The following is a 22,866-nucleotide window of genomic DNA, read 5'->3' as shown; positions in this document are numbered from 1 at the left end:
ACAACCCCACATGAATTAATATTCCCCCAAATTTTTTTTCTAAAATTCAAGTGCATCAATTATCCAAAAATAAATGTGTCCAACAACAATCCAATCCTGGACTATCGCGCTATTATGTAACAGCCCCAAATGATTAATTATTTTCTAGTGTGTAAAGTGCATCAACCGTGCAAAATAAAGTGTCAAATCCAACAACTTTGTGCTGTTCAGTATTTCTGTACATACATGGGAATCCCCTTGAGCTTGCAAAGTTTCTCCAAGATAAAATAATCACTCCTGTGCCTCTTTCTGGTAAAACCTCACCTATTATGGTGGGCCTTCACATACAGGTGAGGTCAAATAAAGCTCAATACTCTATTGCTCCTGGTTAGGTCTGTCAGTATGATCCAGCTTCAGAGATTCACCATCTCTGTTTACACCTTCCAGGAATAAGCTCATGAAAACAGGAAACCTACATAGTGTGTACCACTCGTTAATTGCAGTGGTCTCCAAACTATTGGGGACTGGATGTGGCCCTTTGCTTGCCTTTATCAGACTTTGGGGCATGTTTCCACTGAATTCCTCCCACTGACACCAACAATGGGGCACCAACAATCGGGCACAATTCTTTCCGCTGACACCAACAATGGAGCACTGTTCCTCCTGCTGACACCAACAATGGGGCACTATTCTTCCTGCTGACACCAACAATGGGGCACTGTTCCTCCTGCTGACACCAACAATGGGGCACTATTCTTCCTGCTGACACCAACAATGGGGCACTATCCCTCCTGCTGACATCAACAATGGAGCAGCATTCCTCCCATTGACACTAACAATGGAGCACTATTTCTCCCACTGACACCAACAATGGGGCATTATTCCTCCCACTGACACCAACAATGGGACACTATTCTTCCCATTGACGCCAATGATGGGACACTATTCCTTACACTGACGCCAACAATGGGGCACTATTTCTCCTGCTGACACCAACAATGGGGCCCCATTTCCCACTGACACCAACAATAGAGCACTATTACTCCCACTGACAGCAACAATGGGGCACTATTCCTCCCACAGATGCCAACAATGGGGCAGGATTCCTTCCTCTGACACCAACAATGGGGCACTATTCTTCTCCCTGACACCAACAATGAGGCACCATTTCTCCCACTGACACCAACAATGGGGCACTGTTCCTCCCACTAACACCAACAATGGGGCACTATTCCTCCCACAGACACCAGCAATGGAGCACTATTCCTCCCCTTAATACCAAAGATGCATTGTGTACTCCCACTGATGCCAGGACAATTTTTACTCCCAATGGCCACAGTCCAGCCCCCTCTAAAGGCTGAAGATAATAAACTGACCTTTTGTTTAGAAATCCTTGGTTTATTGTACAGTATCTCACAAAAGTGAGTACACCCCTCACATTTTTGTAAATACAATGTAAAGTAGTGAGTGTACAGCTTGTATAACAGTGTAAATTTGCTGTCCCCTCAAAATAACTCAGCAAAGTGTCATTTCTTCAGTGTTGTCACATGAAAAGATATAATAAAATATTTACAAAAATGTGAGGGGTGTACTCACTTTTGTGAAATACTGTATATTGTAAGGAATAAATGCACTTACAATTTGTCAATCCAATATTGCTTATCACTGTACATCACTGTAATCCACCAAGATTTACATCATTGTGTCATCTCTGAGCCAGCATCTCAATCTAGTAGGTAGATGGTGACCAGTGGCGGCTGGTACTCAGTTTTCTCACTTTTCCCTCAGCCAGCCAACCACATAATCCATGCGTCCTGCATGTAGATTAGGGGCCGGACGCATGGATTAGGGGGGCGGGGCCGCTGCGTCCCTAATGGATGGGCCACCACTGATGGTGACCCTGGATGATGCCTAAACCAGGGGCGGATCCAGAGTCTAATCTCGGGAGGGGCACTGCCAAAAAATACCTTTTTTTTGCGGGCAATTTATCGGGGAAACAGCTGGTGTTGGCACTTCAATCATCACGGCACCATGGTTATTATGGTGTCAGGATGATTGAAGCGCATTATTTCTATTCTTACATTGTAATATAAAATTAAATAGTTCAACTCACCATAATGCAGAATCAGTGGGAGCCCTGGGTGTGTCACTTTCCACGTCGCCTGCCACCAAATGCGGATTGTCACTTCCAACGTCACCTGTCACCAGATGCGGATTGTCACTTGCCGCATCACCTGCCACAAGTTGTGAATTGTCACTTGCCACGTCTCCTGCCACACGTTGTGGATTGTCACTTGCCACGTCTCCTGCCACACGCTGTGGATTGTCACTTGCCATGTCACCTGCCACACGTTGCGGATTGTCACTTGCCACGTCGCCTGCCACCAGATGCGGATTGTCACCTGCCGTGTCACACTTTCCTGCTAAGGTGGTCTCTTGCTATGTCCCAGCGTCAGGCAGCAGAGAGATGATGTAATCTCTCTGCTGCACACAGCTGCCTTCACAGTGAGGGCGGAACTGCAGGGCGCAGGGTGGTGAGAGATGTGATCTCTCTGCTCCCGTGCCCGCCGGCTCCCTGATTGGCCAGCAGACCACTCACAGTCACATGGAGCTGCCCAGCTACCCCCCCTCACCCGCCCACTCACCGACTCACTCACTGACCGAGCCGCCCGCACTGTGGAGCCGCCCGCACTGTCAGCCACGGTGGAGCCGCCCGCACTGTCAGCCGCGGCGGAGGCTGAGACTCGAGTCTGAACTCCGCTCCGACGTGACGGTGACTCACTCACTGTGACTGACGTCACTCGTTGCTAACGCCTGGGCCGCCTGGCGTCTAGCAACGAGTGCAGGGAAGAAGCTCCACCCACCTCCTCCTGGTATGTATCCAGCTTCAGTGTGAGTGACTGCTGCTGCCCGTACTACACACATAGACGCGAGTCTCTCTCTCGGCGCTGCTGATCGGCACATGTGAGAGAGAGACTCGGGCCGGCAGTGGCAGGAGACAATTTCAGACAGTGCTATTATTTCGGGGGGGGGGCAATTGCCCTGTTGCCCCCCCCCTGGATCCGCCCCTGGCCTAAACAAAGATGGAGAGAAAAGCAGATGTAATTATGTGTGCTGTATACAGCATGTATGAAGGAATCAGTCAGCTTTTTTTTAATTCGGCCTGCAAACATGTATATGGCCAACTTTACTCTATATCAGATTTGAAAAATTCATTGGTAAAAGACAAAGTGCTATAATCAGACCCCTTCCATAGCAGCAGAGAATAACCCTCTTAATGTTCTCACAAAACATGCAAAGCAAGTGAGGTTATAAATGTAAATTCTTCTCTGTAGATATGAAGACAATCAGAATCTAAAAGACCGTTTCTGTACAACAAGTACGGCTTCCGTAGGGATGAGTGGTGCTGCACACAATGCAGAAAGTTACATACAGATCCCCTTTGTGAATTTTATTAGGTGGAGGATGAGTAGTGGCCACCAGGCTGGATGGTGTGTAATCTTTCCACGATCTGATTTCAGGCCAAGCAGAGCTAAGGCCGTTAGTGGACACAAAGTATGGGAAGCTCCAGGGGGTCAATGTGCCAGTAAAAGAAACTCCAAGAACTGCAGATGCTTTCTATGGAATCCCTTTCGCAAAGCCTCCAGTTGGCTCATTGAGATTTGCATATCCGGAAGCACCCGAACCCTGGAAATCCGTCCGAGACGCCTCCCAATACGCTCCCATGTAAGTGTCAGGATTTCACTATCTGAGCTTCGTTGTGTATTCCAATCCGTGAAACCCAAAAGGTTCCAAAAGAGAAGGTTTATGCCCTGTACACACGGTCGGATTTTCCGACGGAAAATGTGTGATAGGACCTTGTTGTCAGAAATTCCAACCGTGTGTGGGCTCCATCACACATTTTCCATCAGAATTTCCGACACACAAAGTTTGAGAGCTTGCTATAAAATTTTCCGACAACAAAATCTGTTGTCGGAAATTCCGATCGTGTGTACACAAATCCGACGCACAAAGTGCCACGCATGCTCAGAATAAATAAGGAGGCGAAAGCTATTGGCTACTGCCCCATTTATAGTCCCGACATATGTGTTTTACGTCACCGCGTTCAGAACGATCGGATTTTCCGTCAACTTTGTGTGACCGTGTGCATGCAAGACAAGTTTGAACCAACATCCATCGGAAAAAATCCATGGATTTTGTTGTTCAAATGTCCGAACAATGTCCGACTGTGTGTACAGGGCATAAGGCTTCAATGAGAAAAGAGCAATTTCTGACTCTCAGATAAGCAACCACCGACAAGGGGCAATATGCTTCCTACTTCATACTAAGGGTTTTCTTCCCACTGGCCATCAATGTAAGGAGCATTCTTCCCACTAACCACCAATGTAGGGAGCATTCTTCGAATTGACCACCAATGCAAGGAGCATTCTTCCCACTGACCACCAATGTAAGGGACATTTTTTCCACTGACCTCCAATGTAAGGGGCATTCTTCCCACTGACCACCAATGTAGGGAGCATTCTTCCCATTGACCACCAATGCAAGGAGCATTCTTCCCACTGACCACCAATGTAAGGGACATTTTTTCCACTGACCTCCAATGTAAGGGGCATTCTTCCCACTGACCACCAATGTAAGGAGCATTCTTCCCACAGACCTTCATTGTAAGGGGCATTCTTCCCATAGATGGTTTAAAACTCGACCGGTCCCTGCTGATCCGGCTAAGATTCAAACAATCTATGGTCGGCTTAAGTCTCCTTCTTCAGGACTATGAATGAGGTCATGTTACCTTGTATATAATAACCACTGGAGCACTGCGGCTATGCAGTTCTGGGGCAATCCCAAAGGGGAAGTGGGGAAGAGTGAGGGTGAATGCACTTCCAAATATTGGTCAAAGCATTAGATCAGGGGTCTCCAAACTTTCCAAACAAAGGGCCAGTTTACTGTCCTTTGGACTTTAGGGGGGTTGGACTGTGGCCAGTGGGAGTAGAAAATGCTTTGGCATCAGTGGGAGTAGACAGTGTCCCAGCTTGGTGGTCAGTGAGAGTAAAAAAATTAAAAAGCACCTGTGGTCAGTAGCAGGAGGAATAGTGCCCCATCGTTGAGGTCAGTGGGAGAAATGGTGCTCCATCATTGGTGTCAGTGGGAGGAATAGTGCCCCATTGTTAGGGTCAGTGGGAGAAATAGTGCCCCATCATTGGTGTCAGTGGGAGGAATAGTGCCATATCATTGGTGTCAGTGGGAGGAATAGTGCCGCAACGCTGATGTCAGTAGGAGGAATAGTGCCCCATTGTTGGTGTCAGTGGGAGAAGTGGTGTCCCTTTGTTGGTGTCAGTGGGAGGAATAGTGCCCCATCATTAGTGTCAGAGGCTAAAAATAGTGTCCCATTGTTGGTGTCAGTGGGAGAAATGGTGCCTCATCATTGGTGTCAGTGGGAGGAATAGTGCCCCATCATTGTTGTCAGTGGGAGGAATAGTGACCCATTGTTGGTGTCAGTGGGAGAAATAGTGCCCCAACGTTGGTATCAGTGGGGGGGAATAGTGCCCCATTGTTGGTGTCATTGGTAGGAATAGTGCCCCATTGTTGGTGTCATTGGTAGGAATAGTGCCCCATTATTGGTGTCAGAGGCTAAAAATAGTGCCCTATTGTTGGTGTTAGAGGAAGGAATAGAGCCCTATCATTGGTGTCAGTGAGAAGAATAGTGCCCCATCATTGGTGTGAGTGGGAAGAATAGTGTCCCATCATTGGTGTGAGTGGAAGGAATAGAGCCCCATCATTGAGGTCAGTGGAAGCAATAGTGCCTCATATCAGTGGGAGGAACAGTGCCCCAAGGGCCAAATGAAGGCAAGCAAATGGCCACATCTGGCAGTTTGGAGACCACTGCATTAGACTAACCACCAACATTTTTTTACCATAGCAAATAGGAGCAAGTCTGTGTCCCGTATGGTGTCCCCTATGGTTTCCGCAATGGATCCCCAATGGACACTTACGCCAATACTATGCTTAGTACAATTCCAGATACTTTATGAAAAGGGAAGGTAAAAAAGAAAAAAACAAGAATGTGGGCCACAGGTAAATCTCATTATTCTATAGGGAGAAGGTTGATAACAAAGAAAAAAGGAACACCCATACCTTGTTCTCCTCTTCAGCCTGAATGCTGTATGGGTGTTCCTTTATTTGAGAAGAGACTTTGTTATCGACCTTCTCCCTATAGAAAAATAAGATTGACCCCTGGCCAACAATCTTGGGATATTTTCTTCCATCCCTATTTGGATCTGTTATGTTACATACTGTAGTTACGTAGTTAGTAAGGTTGAATAAAGACAACAGCCATCCAGTTCAACCTGAGTGAGTGTGCGTGTCTACAATTATCCCTATCCCTGTACATTGTGTCTCATTAAGATACTCATTTATTATATTATTATTTATTTAAGGTACCAATATAGCGCCGTCAATTTATGCAGATATACACATACATTGCACACTTACATCGGTCTCTACCCTCAAGGAGCCCACAATCCAAGGTCCCCAACTCACATTCATATACTAGGGAGAAGTTTGGACAGAAGCCAATTAACCTCCCAGCATGTCTTTGATGTTACTAGTACTCTACATAGTATTGTCCCCAGTGATCATCAGGGAGCCATTATGGAAACCATAGGGGACACCATAGGGGACACAAACACTAAACTTGCTCATTTTTTGATATAGCAAAACAATTTCTGGTGGTTAGTCTAAAGTTTTGACCGTTATTTAGGAGTGCGTTCACCATCGCTCTTCCCCACTTCCTCTTCGGGATCGCCTTAGCGATCGCCCTGGAATTGCATAGCCATAGTGTGTCCAATATGTACAAAGTAATGTTACCTCATTCATAGTGCTGAAGAATGGCTGTTCTCGTTCATGAGAACTCGATCTATTAATCAAATTGTCATGAACTATCCTGCTGGAAAATTGTGCTTTGATCAGAGCTTTCAGCCAATCGGCTGCAGCGCTGATCAGTGTATTCTGATGGCAGGTGGGGTCCTGCGGCCAGAATACAGTGACCCAGCAGGGAGGATTCCTCCATCCTCCTTGAATGTGTGGATGGAGCAACCGGCTACAATTTTATTTTAATTTTTTGGTTCGGCTAGCTGGCTGAACAAAAAAAAAAAAACCTGAGCGATGTATGGCCAATTCAAAGCAGGTCATGATATGATTTTCTTTCCTTCCAGCACAGGTGGAAGGAAAGAAAATCACTTGATTTCCCCATCAACACAGACAGTGCTATTGTGTTCTGCCAGCAGGGGGCGTGGGGAGCCTTCCCAACCAGCAAAATACAATGATTACTGCTAGCGGCTATAGCCACCAGCAGTAATCCTATGTAGAAAAATCCAACCAGCCTGCCAATAACTGGATCGAAATTAGGCTTGTCCCTACTGAACCGGATGCATTTCGATCCATGTATGACCAGCTTACATTCACATCTAAGCATGTCTAGAACGTGCGCAAAATCACACGCATCCCGACACCCAAAGAAATGTGGCACATTTAGCAAACGCCTGCCAATGCGACTGAGGCTTGGATTGCACCAACAGGTGCAACCGAGGATGCGCATGTATCTGCGCATTGCTCATTTCAATGGGCTGCCCTGCACACAAGAAGTCTGATTCTTTTCCAACAATTCACCGCACTGAAATGCATGGTCCTGCGGCACCTCGCAGTTTGATGCGTGCAAAAACATATGCATTTGCATATAAGTGCCATTAACTATTACTTTGGTTCAGTGTGGCGCATTTTTGGAAAACAGTCAGCCTATTGAAATTATTAGGCTGCCCTACACGTGATGCATGGGAATGTGCTGAAAACACACAGAAATGCGCACATGCTCGGTCGCACCTGTAGGCATCAACCCAGCCTAAAAGTCCATTTCCCTTTTTCTTTGGTGTAATACCTGCTGCCATCAGGAGGTGGTGGTACTGTACATACTATAACACCAGCCAACTCGCCAATCGGTTAAAGCATGTTGGATTTTTTGTTTGGATCTCAGAAGCGGCAGGACACTGAAGGAGTGTATGGATTTTTTTTTCTTCCAGGTGTTTGCAGGAAATGGGAATGATGGAAGGCCTGACCCACTACTACAAAACTGCATTTAAGATGCCGCCGCCATCAGAGGATTGCCTGTATCTGAACATCTACACCCCGGGCGATAGAGAAAAGAAATCAAAGTTACCTGTAAGAATTGCGACAAAAGAGGAGACCGCTGGTAGCGGGTTCGTAAATCCCGACTCCTCTCAGTATTCTGCTATGGAGATGGAGATTTAACCACCTGCCAACCGCTCACAGTAAATACATACCTCCCAACTTTTTGAGATGGGAATGAGGGACACCTATCAGCAAAAGTATGTAGGGCATAGGACACACCCCTTGCCACGCTCCCTTAAAGGAGAATTGTACAAAAAAACAAGATTGGTTAAACCCATAAGTTCTTTTTTTACCACTACTATTCCTTTATATTGGCTTTTGGAAATTACAAATGCAGCGATTTAGAAATCAGATGAAAGGTTTAGTGCTGGAAAACACCTTTTGATAGATAAAAAGTGCATTCTATATATATCTATATAGATCAAACCAAAATGAGGGACAGATTAGGAGGAATGAGGGACAGAGGGATATTGCTCCAAATCAGGGACAGTTGGGAGCTATGGTAAATATGCTGCATACGGGCAGCGGGTGCAGGCACAGCAATGTCCATGTACTGTACATTTCCGGGTTCCTTCCGTATTTGGGGTGCACAGACGCATGCCTCCCGCCAACCTGTGCTGTGATTGGACACAGCACGATTTTGGCAGCAGATTTCAGCCAATGATTTCGGCTGAAACCTGCTGATCGTAAGTGTGCAGTCACTCACAGAGTTCTGTGTGTACAAACACACAGAACTCTGTGTACAGTCAGGCCTCATGCACACTTGACATTTTTGGATGTTTTTACAGCAGCTGTTTTTGGCTGCAGATGTTTTTTTCTACAGTTAATAAACTCCCCATCATAGTTACATAGTATATAGTTACATAGTAGGTGAGGTTGAAAAAAGACACAAGTCCATCAAGTCCAACCTATGTGTGTGATTATGGGTCAGTATTACATTGTATATCCCTGTATGTTGCGGTCATTCAGGTGCTTATCTAATAGTTTATTAAAGCTATCGATGCTCCCCGCTGAGACCACCGCCTGCGGAAGGGAATTCCACATCCTTGTCGCTCTTACAGTAAAGAACCCTCTACGTAGTTTAAGGTTAAACCTCTTTTCTTCTAATTTTAATGAGTGGCCATGAGTCTTGGTAAACTCTCTTCTGTGAAAAAGTTTTATCCCTATTGTGGGGTCACCAGTATGGTATTTGTATATCGAAATCATATCCCCTCTCAAGCGTCTCTTCTCCAGAGAGAATAAGTTCAGCGCTCGCAACCTTTCCTCATAACTAAGATCCTCCAGACCCTTTATTAGCTTTGTTGCCCTTCTTTGTACTCGCTCCATTTCCAGTACATCCTTCCTGAGGACCGGTGCCCAGAACTGGACAGCATACTCTAGGTGCGGCCGGACCAGAGCCTTGTAGAGTGGGAGAATTATCGTTTTATCTCTGGAGTTGATCCCCTTTTTAATGAATGCCAATATTCTGTTTGCTTTGTTAGCAGCAGCTTGGCATTGCATGCCATTCCTGAGCCTATCATCTACTAGGACCCCCAGGTCCTTTTCCATCCTAGATTCCCCCAGAGGTTCTCCCCCAGTGTATAGATTGCATTCATATTTTTGCCACCCAAATGCATTATTTTATATTTTTCTACATTGAACCTCATTTGCCATGTAGTTGCCCACCCCATTCATTTCTTCAGATCTTTTTGCAAGGTTTCCACATCCTGCGGAGAAGTTATTGCCCTGCTTAGCTTAGTATCATCTGCAAATACAGAGAATGAACTGTTTACCCCATCCTCCAGGTCATTTATGAACAAATTAAATAGGATTGGTCCCAGCACAGAACCCTGAGGGACCCCACTACCCACCCCTGACCATTCCGAGTACTCCCCATTTATCACCACCCTCTGAACTCGCCCTTGCAGGTAGTTTTCAATCCACGTACTCACCCTATGGTCCATGCCAATGGACCTTATTTTGTACAGTAAACGTTTATGGGAAACTGTGTCAAATGCTTTTGCAAAATCCAGATACACCACGTCTACAGGCCTTCCTTTATGTAGCTGGCAACTCACCTCCTCATAGAAGGTTAGTAGATTGGTTTGGCAAGAACGACTCTTCATGAATCCATGCTGATTACTGCTAATCAGGGGCGTCAGGAGGGGGTGGCTAGGGGGGGCTGAAGCCCCGAATGTGACCCCCAAAAGCCCCAAGTCTATGGAATGCTGAATTCCGTTGTTAGCCCCGAGCGCCAGCCGCCGGGACCAATCTGGTCGTGAGTGCGACCGAAAGTAGCCGACTGCCATAGCAGCCAAAAGTGGGCGAGTGCGGCCGAAAGTAGCCGACTGCCATAGCGGCTGAAAGTGGCCGAGTGTGGCCGAAAGTAGCCGACTGCCATAGCGGCCAAAAGTGGCCGAGTGCGGCCGAGTGCCGCAGGTCCCACCTTCTGGAGCCTGCAGCATCAATGTCAGGACCGCGGGACGTGTGACGTGATGTCCATCTTAGCCCGCAGGCTCCAGAAGGCGGGAACGCTAAATCCCGCTCGGGTGGGCGGCTGACTGTCCTCTCCTCCTCGGCTCGGCTCCTCTCTGATGGTGACGAGTGAATGACTGACTGCCTGCTATGACCGCACACCACGGCTGAGCTGAGGTAGGTCAGACACACAGTGTGTGTAGGTCAGGCTGGTCACTGTTAGTGTATGTAGGTCAGGCTGATAAGTGTTTGTAGGTCAGGCAGGTCACTGGTCACTGTTAGTGTTTGTAGGTCAGGCTGGTCACTGTCAGTGTATGTAGGTCAGGCTGGTCACTGTTGATGTATGTAGGTCAGGCTGGTCACTGTTAGTGTATGTAGGTCAGGCTGGTCACTGTTAGTGTATGTAGGTCAGGCAGGTCACTGGTCACTGTTAGTGTTTGTAGGTCAGGCTGGTCACTGTTAGTGTATATAGGTCAGGCAGGTCACTAGTCACTGTTATAGGGCGTACACACGGTCGGACTTTGTTCGGACATTCCAACAACAAAATCCATGGATTTTTTCAGACGGATGTTGGCTCAAACTTGTCTTGCATACACACGGTCACACAAAGTTGTCGGAAAATCCGATCGTTCTGAACGCGGTGACGTAAAGCACGTACGTCAGGACTATAAACGGGGCAGTGGCCAATAGCTTTCATCTCTTTATTTATTCTGAGCATGCGTGGCACTTTGTCCGTCGGATTTGTGTACACACGATCGGAATTTCCGACAACGGATTTTGTTGTCGGAAAATTTTATCTCCTGCTCTCCAACTTTGTGTGTCGGAAAATCCGATGGAAAATGTCCGATGGAGCCCACACACGGTTGGAATTTCCGACAACACGCTCCGATCGGACATTTTCCATCGGAAAATCCAACCGTGTGTACGGGGCATTAGTGTTTGTAGGTCAGGCTGGTCACTGTTAGTGTATGTAGGTCAGGCTGGTCAGTGTCAGTGTATGTAGGTCAGGCAGGTCACTGGTCACTGTTAGTGCTTGTAGGTCAGGCTGGTCACTGATAGTGTATATAGGTCAGGCAGGTCACTAGTCACTGTTAGTGTTTTTAGGTCAGGCTGGTCACTGTCAGTGTATGTAGGTCAGGCTGGTCACTGTCAGTGTATGTAGGTCAGGCAGGTCATTGGTCACTGTCAGTGTATGTAGGTCAGGCTGGTCATTGTCAGTGTATGTAGGTCAGGCAGGTCACTGGTCACTGTCAGTGTATGTAGGTCAGGCAGGGCAGTGTATGTAGGTCAGTGTATAATGTAGGTTATGTAGGTCAGTGTATAATGTAGGTTATGTAGGTCAGTGTATAATGTAGGTCAGGCAGGTCAGTGTATGTACGTCAGTGTAATGGTCACTGGTAAGTCACACAACCCCACCACCCAGCCAAAAAAAAAAAGCCGCGACACCCCCCCACCCCCACCCCGGTTCTTGGACTTTGGGCTGAAGCCCCTGGTCTTTTTGCCACCTAGCAACGCCTCTGCTGCTAATGATACCGTTCTCATTACTAAAATCTTGTATATAGTCCCTTATCATCCCCTCCAAGAGTTTACATACTATTGAATTTAGGCTAACTGGTCTGTAATTCCCAGGGATGTATTTTGGGCCCTTTTTAAATATTGGTGCTACATTGGCTTTTCTCCAATCAGCTGGTACCATTCCAGTCAGTAGACTGTCTGTAAAAATTAGGAACAACGGTCTGGCAATCACTTGACTGAGTTCCCTAAGTACCCTCAGATGCAAGCCATCTGGTCCCGGTGATTTATTAATGTTAAGTTTCTCAAGTCTAATTTTAATTCTGTCCTCTGTTAACCATGGAGGTGATTCCTGTGTTGTGTCATGAGGATAAACACTGCAGTTTTGGTTACTGAAGCCCCCTGATTCACTTGCGAAGACTGTGGAGAAGAATAAATTCAATACCTTCGCCATCTCCCCATTCTTTGTAAGCAGATGTCCTTCCTCATACTTTATGGGGCCAATATGGTCTGTCCCCCCTTTTTTACTGTTTTCATACTTAACTTATTTTTTGCTCTCCTCCGCTATGTGTCTTTCATGTTATATCTTAACCGTCCTAATTGCACCCTTACATTTTTTGTTGCATTCTTTATAAAGTCTGAATGCTGAGGATGATCCCTCAACCCTGTATTTTTTGAAGGCCTTCTCCTTTGCTTTTATATGCATTTTTAAATTGGAGTTAAGCCATCCAGGACTTTTGTTCGTTCTTTTAAATTTATTACCCAATGGGATGCATTGGCTAATGCCCTTATTTAATATGCTCTTAAAGCAAACCCATCTCTCATCTTTGTTCCTAATATTTTATCCCAATTTATGCCTTTTAGCAAGGTTTATAGTTTAGGGAAGTTGGCTCTTTTGAAATTCAGTGTCTTTTTATTCCCTTTATGTTTCCTATTTGTGTGATTTATACTGAAACGAATTGACCTGTGATCGCTGTTACCTAAATTGCCCCGTATTTCCACATCCGTGATCAGGTCTGTATTGTTGGTAATCAGTAGATCCAGTAATGCTTTATTTCTAGTTGGTGCGTCTACCATCTGACCCATAAAATTGTCCTGCAAGACATTAAGGAACTGGCGAGCCTTAAATGAATGCGGGGTTCCCTCCGCCCAGTCTATGTCTGGATAATTAAAATCCCCCATTATGATAACACTTCCCATCCTTGCTGCTAATCCAAATTATGATAGGAGATCTGTCTCCACTTCCTCCCTCAGGTTAGGGGGCCTATAGCATACTCCCAGTATTATTTTCCCCTTAGCTTCATCCCTTTGGAGCTCTACCCATAAGGATTCCACCTCCTCCCTAACTCCCTCAGTGATGTCATCTCTCACATTCACTTGTACATTATTCTTAATATATAGGCATACCCCTCCCCCTTTTTTACCCCCTCTATCCTTGCGGTAAAGGGTATACCCTTGAATGTTTGCCAGCCAATCATGAGAGCTGTTGAACCAGGTCTCTGAAATTCCCACAAAATCCAAATCCTCCTCGTACAACAGCATCTCTAGTTCACCCATCTTGTCCGCCATGCTCCTGGCATTGGTGAACATGCCACATAGTTTAGACCGGTCGCATATTGTCCTTGTATTGGGTGTTTCAAGATTGCAACTAGGACTTGCTACTATACTTACCTTGGGTTTTTGTTTTTGGTCAACCTACCACTAATGCCCCCAATACTACCCTCTGGAATATCTTCCGCGCTGACTATCTCTACCTCTGGACCCTCCCCCCCATCACCTAGTTTAAAAACCCCTCTAACTTTTTGGCCATCTTCATTCCCAGCTGATCTGCACCCTCCTCATTTAGGTGCAGTCCGTCCCTTCTATAGTACCGGTTATCAACTGAGAAGTTGGCCCATCCTCCAGGAACCCAAACCCCTCCTTACTACACCAGCTCTTCAGCCACTTGTTTACTTCCCTAATCTCCCTCTGCCTTTCTGGTGTGGCTCGATGTACCAGTAGTATTCCTGAGCATACTACCTTGGCGGTCCTTTTCCTCAATTTACCTCCTAAGTCCCTAAAATCGTTCTTTAGGACACTCCATCTGCCTCTGACTTTGTCATTGGTGCCAACGTGCACCATGACAGCTGGGTCTTCCCCAGCCCCTCCCAGTAATCTGTCCACCAGATCCGTGATGTGCCGAACCCGAGCACCTGGTAGACAACATACTGTTCAGGTCTTTGTTACAGATTGCCTCTCTGTCCTTCTAAGAATTGAGTCCCCTACCACCAGAATCTGTCTTTCCTTTCCCTTCACTGCCCCCCCCCACCCCCCCAACTCTCACTGGAGGAGTTCTTCCCCCGGCATCTAGGAGAGTCCCTCAGCTCCAGCAGTGCTGGTCCCTGACTGGTTTCACCAATGTCACTCAATGGAGCGTACTTATTGGGATGCTCCAGTCCTGGATCGGCCTCCCTGGCACTTCCCCCTCTACCCTTCCTGACTGTCACCCATCTACTCTTTGCTAGTTCCTGCACCTCTTTGTCTCCACCCGCCTCTGTGCTGGCCCCTGCTGGTACCTGCCGGGTATGTTCCCGGCTCTCCTTTAGTATGGATGGACTTCTCAGTGCTGACAGTTGCTTCCTCAGATTCAGAACCTGGGCTTCCAGGGAAACAATGTGCTTACATTTTGCACAGCAGTATTCGCCCTCGATCGGATGATCAAGGAATGCATACATGCAGCAAGGTCATGTTGTCCTATGTGTCCATGCACACATAGGATGTTATCAACTGTTTTGGACAGTGGCGGTTTTGAGCTGTAAAAAAAGCCCCAAACTAGGGTTCTGAGAGGCGTTTTTCAGCTGTAAAAACGCTCTGTTAAAAAACGCAGATAAACGCAGAAAGCAATCAAAACCGCGGCTCACCTGCATTTAACGTTTTTGATATATTGAAAAAAAATAAACGCTAACGCTGAAAAACACTATTGCAAAAACGTTGAAAAACTCACTGCAAAAGCTACTGGCGTTTTTTATAATGTTATTATAATGTCCAGTGTGCATGAGGCCTGAGCAGTGATCTGGCTGTTTCTTCTCCCTAAAAAGCAGGAAGAAGAAACAGCCTGATCAGTAAGTAAAAGCAGCACACAATACACAACTTATCAAGCACACAGTTAACCCCTTGATTGCCCCTAGATGTCAACCCCTTCCCAGCCAGTGTCCTTAGTACAGTGTACAGTATTATAACTGATCACTGTATTAGTGTCACTAGCATAGGTGTGCACACAGGGTGTGCCTTGTGTGCCTGGGCACACCCTAATCATCCTGTGCAGTGCCAATTCCCCCTGTTTCCCCCCCCCGCAGTGCTGCCAGCTTCCCTCCTATCCTGTGCGGGGAAGGGGCTAGTAAATATTTAATTAACGGACCCCTTCCTTTTCTGAATGAACACAGTGAGTGATCTGTACTGATCGCTCCTGTCTTCATTCTTAACTGAAGCATAGCAAACTATGTTTACCGCAGGCTGCAGAAAAAGGGACTGGGGAATCTCTATCCTCAGTTTCTTTCTCTGTCTCAAAAGTGAGAAATCAGGTGAGACCCTTGATCTGTCACTAAATCCCCATAGCGAGGCTCCTAAAAAAATAGTAAAAAAAAATAAAAATTTTTTTTGATATGCTGATATACACGCATATGTGTTTGTACTCTGGGGTACACACCCTAATGCAATAGGCTGCACACACCAATAGTCCCTAGAAACTTCAGTGACCCTCTCAGCCAGTGTTAGTTTGTGCCCGATTGTCCGCCACCCTATTACAGTCACACTATAAGTCACTAATCACGGCCATTATAGTATAGCATCTATAGCCACATAAATTCCAGTATATATACACCATAGTTTGTAGACGCTATAAGGCTACTTTCACACTGTGGCATTGGGGGTGTCGGCGGTAAAGCGCTGCTATTTTTAGCGGCGATTTACCGTTGTTTTTGCTCAGGTTTTCGGCCGCTAGCAGGCGCTTTTAACCCCCACTCATAATTTGCCGCGTCACAAATGTTAATTCTCCATTACGAACGCTAGTTTTTCAAGACCGGCCGCTTCTGTTTCTGAGCATGCGTGAACTTTTGTGCGACGGACTTGTGTACACACGATCGGAAAGTCCGACAACAAAGTTTAGTTGGCGGAAAATCTGAGAACTTGCTAGCCAACATTTGTTGGCGGAAAGCCCGCCAACAAATGTTCGATGGAGCATACACACGGTCTGACTTTCCACCAACAAGCTCACATCCAACATTTCCCGTCGGAAAGTCCGACCGTGTGTACGCGGCATGACTTTCACACAAACCAATTATTATACACTTTAGACATGTGCAATTTGTTTCGTTATGAATTTGTTTTCGGATGAAATTCGGCATATCCGAAGTATTGGAATGAATGAAGGACTCTTTTGACGAATCCATACGAAATTCCGAAAGAATCAAATTCCGAAAGAACGAAGATACAAAAAATCTGAAGGAACGAAAAACAATTCAACCTACGAGTTTAACGAATCGATTACATTCAGATAATTTTGTTTTTCATATTTACTATTAAAATTAAATTATTAACTATTATTATAGTTTTTATTATTATTATTATTAATATTATTATAAACTATTATATTATAGGTAAAATAGCTGAAGCCAGTAAATCTTCTATTCAGGTCTCTGCTCCATAGCAGCTAATTTGGGATAGATTAGATTTACATTTTAATTGGAATTTCCTTTCAAATTTGGCTACAGTAACTGTTAGTGAACGGAATGAATACAAATGATCTGAAGTAATGTATGCCAATCACAACGAATAATCCGATAAAACAAACAAAAAAAAAAAAAAAACGAATGAAGCGAAAATGAAACTAAACACATTTTTCGGTAGTGCACATGGGGATGTAGCAGAATACATTTTGGCCTAAATTTATCAAGAAATTAAATTTTTAAATAAATATGTTTTAACAGAAAGTAGAAAAAAACATTTCTAAATTTTCAGTCTTTTTTCGTTTATGTAAAAAAAACAACAACAAAAAAAACAGCGGTGATCAAATACCACCAAAAGAAATCTCTATTTGTGTGAAAAAAATGATACCAATTTAATTTGGGTACAGTGTAGCATGACTGAGCAATTGCCAGTTAACCACTAGAGATCCGCACTATAGCCGAATGACGGCTACAGCGTGGACCTGCTTTGCCGGGACTACGTCCATTGACGTCGTCCCGTGCACAAGAGGCCTGCGCACCCCCTGCAGGGTGCGCTCGGCACGCTCTGTGATCAGCGAGTCTACGAGACTCGCCTGATCACAGATCGAAGTAAGGGGTCGATCCCGACCCTTACCACATGATCAGCTGTCAGCCAATGACAGCTGATCATATGATGTCAACAGAGCCGGTAATCGGCTATTTTTTCTCCTTGCGCTGACAGCATGAGGAGGAAAAATAAAGCTGATCACCGACATCAGTCCCGATCACGGAGATCTGCCGCCAGATCACCAGTGCCCACCTGTGCCCCCTGCCAGTGCCACCTAGAAATAGGCAGCAGTGCCGCCTACCAGTGCCCACCAGTGCCACCCATCAGTGCCCACAGTGCCACCCATCAATGCCCACAGTGCCACCCATCAGTGCCCACAATCAGTGCCTCAACAACAGTGCTGCACATCAGTGCCACCTATCAGTGCCCATCAGTGTCACCTATCAGTACTGCCAATCACTGCCAATCAGTGCCGCCCATCACTGCCCGTCAGTGCCGCCCATCACTGCCCATCAGTGCCACCCATCAGTGCCACCTATCAGTGGTACCTATCAGTGCCACCCATCAGTGCCCATCAGTGGCCATCAGTGCCACCTTATCTGTGCCCATCAGTACCGCCTTATCTGTCCCCATCAGTGCCGCCTTATCTGTGCCTATCAGTGCCGCCTTAACTGTGCCCATCAGTGCCGCCTTAACTGTGCCTATCAGTGCCGCCTTAACTGTGCCTATCAGTGCCGCCTTAACTGTGCCTATCCGTGCCCATCAGTGCAGCCTATCAGTGCCCACCAGTGCCGCCTCATCAGTGCATATCAAAGAAGGAGAAAAATTACCTGTTTGCAAAATTTTATAACAAACTATGAAACATGATTTTTTTTTTCAAAATTTTCCATCTTTTTTTGTTTGTTTAGCAAAAAATAAAAATCCCAGCTGTGATTAAATACCACTAAAAGAAAGCTCTATTTGTAGGAAAAAAAATGATAAAAAATTTCATTTGGGTACAGTGTTGTATGACCACGCAATTGTCGTTCAAAGTGCGTCAGCGCTGAAAGCTGAAAATTGGTCTGGGCAGGAGGGGGGTTTAAGTGCCAAGTAAGCAAGTGGTTAAAGTAGTACAGTGCTGAGCAGCAAAAAGTGCTCTGGTTGTGAAGGAGGTAAAACTGTCCGGAGGTCAAATGGTTAAAAAAAAGGCAACAAAACAAATGATTTTCCACATTACTCGGCATTTGCTACATGAAAGGTTTCTACATGGTCTCAGCCTGTGATGTCATTCTACACGCTCTTCTTGTGTTTGTAGGTCATGGTCTTCATACACGGGGGTGGGCTGGTAATAGGCGGAGCCTATTATGACGGTTCAGCGCTCAGCGTCTATGAGAATGTGCTTGTCGTGTCCATTCAGTACCGGCTGGGAATTCTGGGATTTTTCAGGTAAATCATTCCCCCCCCCCCTTTAATTTAAAGCATGTTGTGGATTTCTTGAGATGGACTTAAAGATGAACTCTGGGCAAACAGCTAAATACACAGATTAAATACATATACGAAAGTTGTTTTACCTGCCAAAAGATTTGTTAATGCAGTTCTGGGATTTACACAGCTCCGCCACACAGCACAGCACAGCCCTGTCTGGCCGGGGAAACCTGATGTTTTTCTGCTGCAGTTTCACTTTCATTTACAGGTCTACTCTGTCCCCCAGCCTGTGAATGTACATTGAAAGCAAAAGTAGCAGATTGAGGAGCTCAGTCACTCTGCTCTCTCCTCCTATGAGCACACTCCTTGCACTGCAGGCACCTGATTGGCTCCTTGTGCTGCTTCCCTCTCTCCCAGTCTTAGCTCTGCTGTACAGGGACTGTGTGAGGCTGAGACCAGATCACATTCAGGGACTTACACTGCTCATATTTAATAAATATGGTAAATGATGTATTAGGGCTGGTGTTCGAGCATGTGCACTTTTTAGGTGTTCCTGCGTGGTGCGTTTTTGACAGCCCATTAATTTCAATAGGCTGCTGAATGCATGGGAATGCACAAAAAGTACGGCAGGCATGATTTTTTAAATCTGTGGTACCATGCAGTTCGGTGCCTGTGAACACATTCACGTTTGCGGGATGCCTAATTAAGACACTCATGCTTCAGTGTGTTTCTGTTTGGTTTCTGTTTCGTAAATTTGAAATTCGAAAATCCAAAAACCCGAAAATTTGAAGATCTGAAATAATTAACTAATAATAACTTAACTATTACTAAATATTAAATTATAGGTATTAGAATTTCCTTTCAAATTTGGCTGTTAGTGAACATAACGAATACGAATTTATCCAAAGTTACGAATTATCCGAAATAACAAATGCCGTATATAAACAAATGGAATGTAACAAATTAATAATAATAAATAACAATAATAATAATAAAAACTTATTATTATAATGAATTCATTCCGTTCCATTTGTTTAGCTGCGGCATTCGTTATTTCGGATAATTCGTAACTTCGGATAAATTCGTATTGGTTACGTTCACTAACAGTCAAATTTGAAAGGACATTCCAATACCTATAATTTAATAATTAGTTATTATTAGTTAGTTAGTTATTCTTTCGAATCTTTTCTTTCTTATTTATGGATTTTCGAATTTACACATTTTCGAATTTACGAATTGCGATCATAACGAATGACCCGAAAAATGAAAAGGAAAAAAAAAAATGAATTAAACGAAAACAAGCAAATTTTTCAGCAGTGCACATGTCTAATCATTAAGGCCCCCTTTCACATTGGGGCGGTAGGGGGCGTCGGCGGTAAAACAGCGCAATTTATAGCGCTGCTTTACCGCGGTATTCGGCCGCTAGCGGTGCGGTTTTAACCCCCCGCTGGCGGCCGAAAAAGGGTTTAAAACCGCTCGTATAGCGTGGCTATAGCCGCGGTATTGCCGCAGTATAGCCGCGCTGTCCCATTGATTTCAATGGGCAGGAGCGGTTTAGGAGCGGTGAATACACCGCTTCTTCACCGCTCCAAAGATGCGGCTGGCAGGAGTTTTTTTCTTCTCCTGCCAGCGCACTGCTTCAGTGTGAAAGCCCTCGGGCTTTCACACTGAACAAACAGCAGCGGCTGTTTTGGATCGGTTTGCAGGCGGTATTTTTAGCGCAATAACTCCTGCAAACCGCCCCAGTGTGAAAGGGGTCTAATAGTCTGAAGAATTTTTTTTCTCTTCCCCTCAGTACCGGAAACGATGAGCTCCCCGGTAATCTGGGCCTTATAGACCAGGTGGCGGCCCTCCATTGGGTACAGGAGAACATCGCTGATTTCGGGGGTGATCGGCACTCTGTCACCATATTCGGGGAGTCCGCCGGGGGAGTCAGCGTCTCAGCTTTGGTAAGATCCGTCTCTGCAAAGGATAAAGAACATTGATCTTGGCAAAATGATTTTACCATGAAAATTCTGATTTGCCAAATTTTAATAAAGGAGAAATATCCAGGAAGGAATCGGAGAAATAAAAACTCTTCTATAGTCTCTGCTAACCAGGAACTCCAGGCAAGGTCAGCCATTAGAGGAAAACTCCAGGCTGGATGGAATACAACCTCTGTTTTGTGTTAGTTCTCACCTTCGTCATCACAGAATCTTCCAGAATTTCTATATATTCATCAATAATATCTCCTCTTCCAGGTGTTGTCACCTTTAGCTAAAGGATTGTTCCACAAAGCCATCGCCGAGAGCGGATTCGTGACCATGAGCAGCCTAGTGGTCAGTAAGCCAGAGGACCTCACCATCTACCAAGATGTAAGTCCACCATCAGATGTGTGACTGTGGGGGGGACATTAGAGTGTAAGTTCCTCTGGTGCATAGACTGATGTGGCTAGTTCAATGTTCTCTGTACAGCACTGTAGTATATGTCAGAGCTATTTACATGTATAATAATAGTGTGTGACTGTGTTAAAGCACGATTAGAGTGTACATTTTTATTAAAAATCTTACTAACATACAACATAATAAAAACATATTTACATATATATAAAAAATAAATAAAAATTAATATATACATAAATAAACAAAAACAAACACGCTTACATCAGCAAATACTGTAAAAGAAAATGTAAATTTTTTTCCAAAAATAACATAAATAGAACTATATACAAAGGAACATATTTTTATTATCTGCAAGCTAAATTAGAGCATTAGTGTGACATTCACATCGATCGCAGTGTTCTCTGTACAGCACTGCAATATATGTCAGAGCAATATAAATGCATAATAATAATAGTTTGTGACTGTGGAGGGGGGGGGGGCATTAGAGTGTAAGCTCCTCTGGTACAGAGACTGATGGGACTGGCTCAGTGTTCTCTGTACAGCACTGCGGTATATGTGATCTATATGAATACATAATAATAGTGTGTCACTGTGTGGGGTCATTAGAGTGTAAGCTTTTCCTCGGCTGTAGAGGGGGGGGGGGGTTAGAGCAGGGCCAGGACAAGGGATGGGCAAAAGGGATGGCTGCCCTGGGCACTGTGGTATCACATGAGGTAGGGGGCACCTCAAGGAGACTGTATCGGAAGGGGGAATTTGGAAGGTGGCAGGGGATAAGAATTGTTCTAGAAGGGGAAATTAGGGGGTGTGCTAGGAATGATGATTTGGGGGGGATGTGTGTTCGGAGGGGGGATGGGAAAGAGGATTTTTTTGCTGTGGTGGGGGATTGGGGGGGGGGGGGGATGTTGTGCTAGAAGAGGTGATATGGTAGGGGGGGGGGGGGAGAATTGTGCTAAGAGGGGAGATTTTTGTTCGGGGGGCGGGGGGATTTGTGCTAGTAGGGATGATTGGGCTTATTTATGCTAGGAGGGGAAATTTGAGCTAGAAGAGGGGATTGGGGAGAATTTGTGCTAGGAGGGGGGATTCGGAGTAGGGGGAGAGGATTTGTGCTTAGAGGGGAAAATTGAGGGGTGATTTTTTTATTGGAGGGGAGGGGGGTTGTGCTGGGGGGTGATTTGGAGAGAGAAAGGATTTGAGCTTGGAGAGGGGAATAGGGGGGCAGATCTGTACCTGGGAGGAGGGGAAATTTAGGGGTAAGCATACAGATTAGTACTCAATTTTTTTGGGGGGGGGGGGATATTTGCTGACACATAATGCTCATACATTTTGGAGGGATGCAACTTGTTTACCCTGAGCTCTAGATGACCTTGTTCTGGAGCTGGGTTAGAGTGTAAGCTCCTCTGGTACAGAGATGTGACTGGCTCAGTGTTTTACTGATGACATTCCTGATCAAGGGTTTATGTGTCCTTCCTGCAGTTGGTGGCGGGGCTGTTCGGCTGTGACGTGTCCTCGGTAGTGGAGTGCCTAAAGCTAAAATCAGAGGAGGATATCTTGTCTGTTGCTGCAAAGATGGTACGTCATATCCCAGGATGTATCATACAAAGATTTGTTAAAGCTGAAAAATGTTTTCATGTAAATCTATTCCTCAATAGCCACAAAGGATATAAATACACTTTGTGTGCAAGAAATGTCTTTACAAACCCAGATA

At 45.4% G+C, this 22,866-nt stretch overlaps 1 protein-coding gene across 1 annotated transcript in view; it reads left to right on the top strand.

Moving 5' to 3' along the window:
* Positions 1-22,866, top strand: part of LOC141144374 (fatty acyl-CoA hydrolase precursor, medium chain-like) — a gene marked incomplete in the record, with an annotated part of 39,892 nt that overhangs the window by 3,559 nt on the left and 13,467 nt on the right. The window contains 6 exon segments of the mRNA XM_073630008.1: positions 3,501-3,705; positions 8,052-8,190; positions 18,671-18,801; positions 20,576-20,729; positions 21,021-21,134; positions 22,635-22,730. Of these exon segments, the coding sequence (XP_073486109.1) occupies positions 3,501-3,705; positions 8,052-8,190; positions 18,671-18,801; positions 20,576-20,729; positions 21,021-21,134; positions 22,635-22,730 (839 nt within the window).

The sequence above is a fragment of the Aquarana catesbeiana genome, linkage group LG05 (genome assembly GCF_042186555.1).
Source record: "Aquarana catesbeiana isolate 2022-GZ linkage group LG05, ASM4218655v1, whole genome shotgun sequence".
In the NCBI taxonomy this organism is placed as follows: Eukaryota; Metazoa; Chordata; class Amphibia; order Anura; family Ranidae; genus Aquarana; species Aquarana catesbeiana.
The sequence above is the reverse complement of the archived record's forward strand: the minus strand, read 5'-3'. Positions and strand labels throughout refer to the sequence as shown.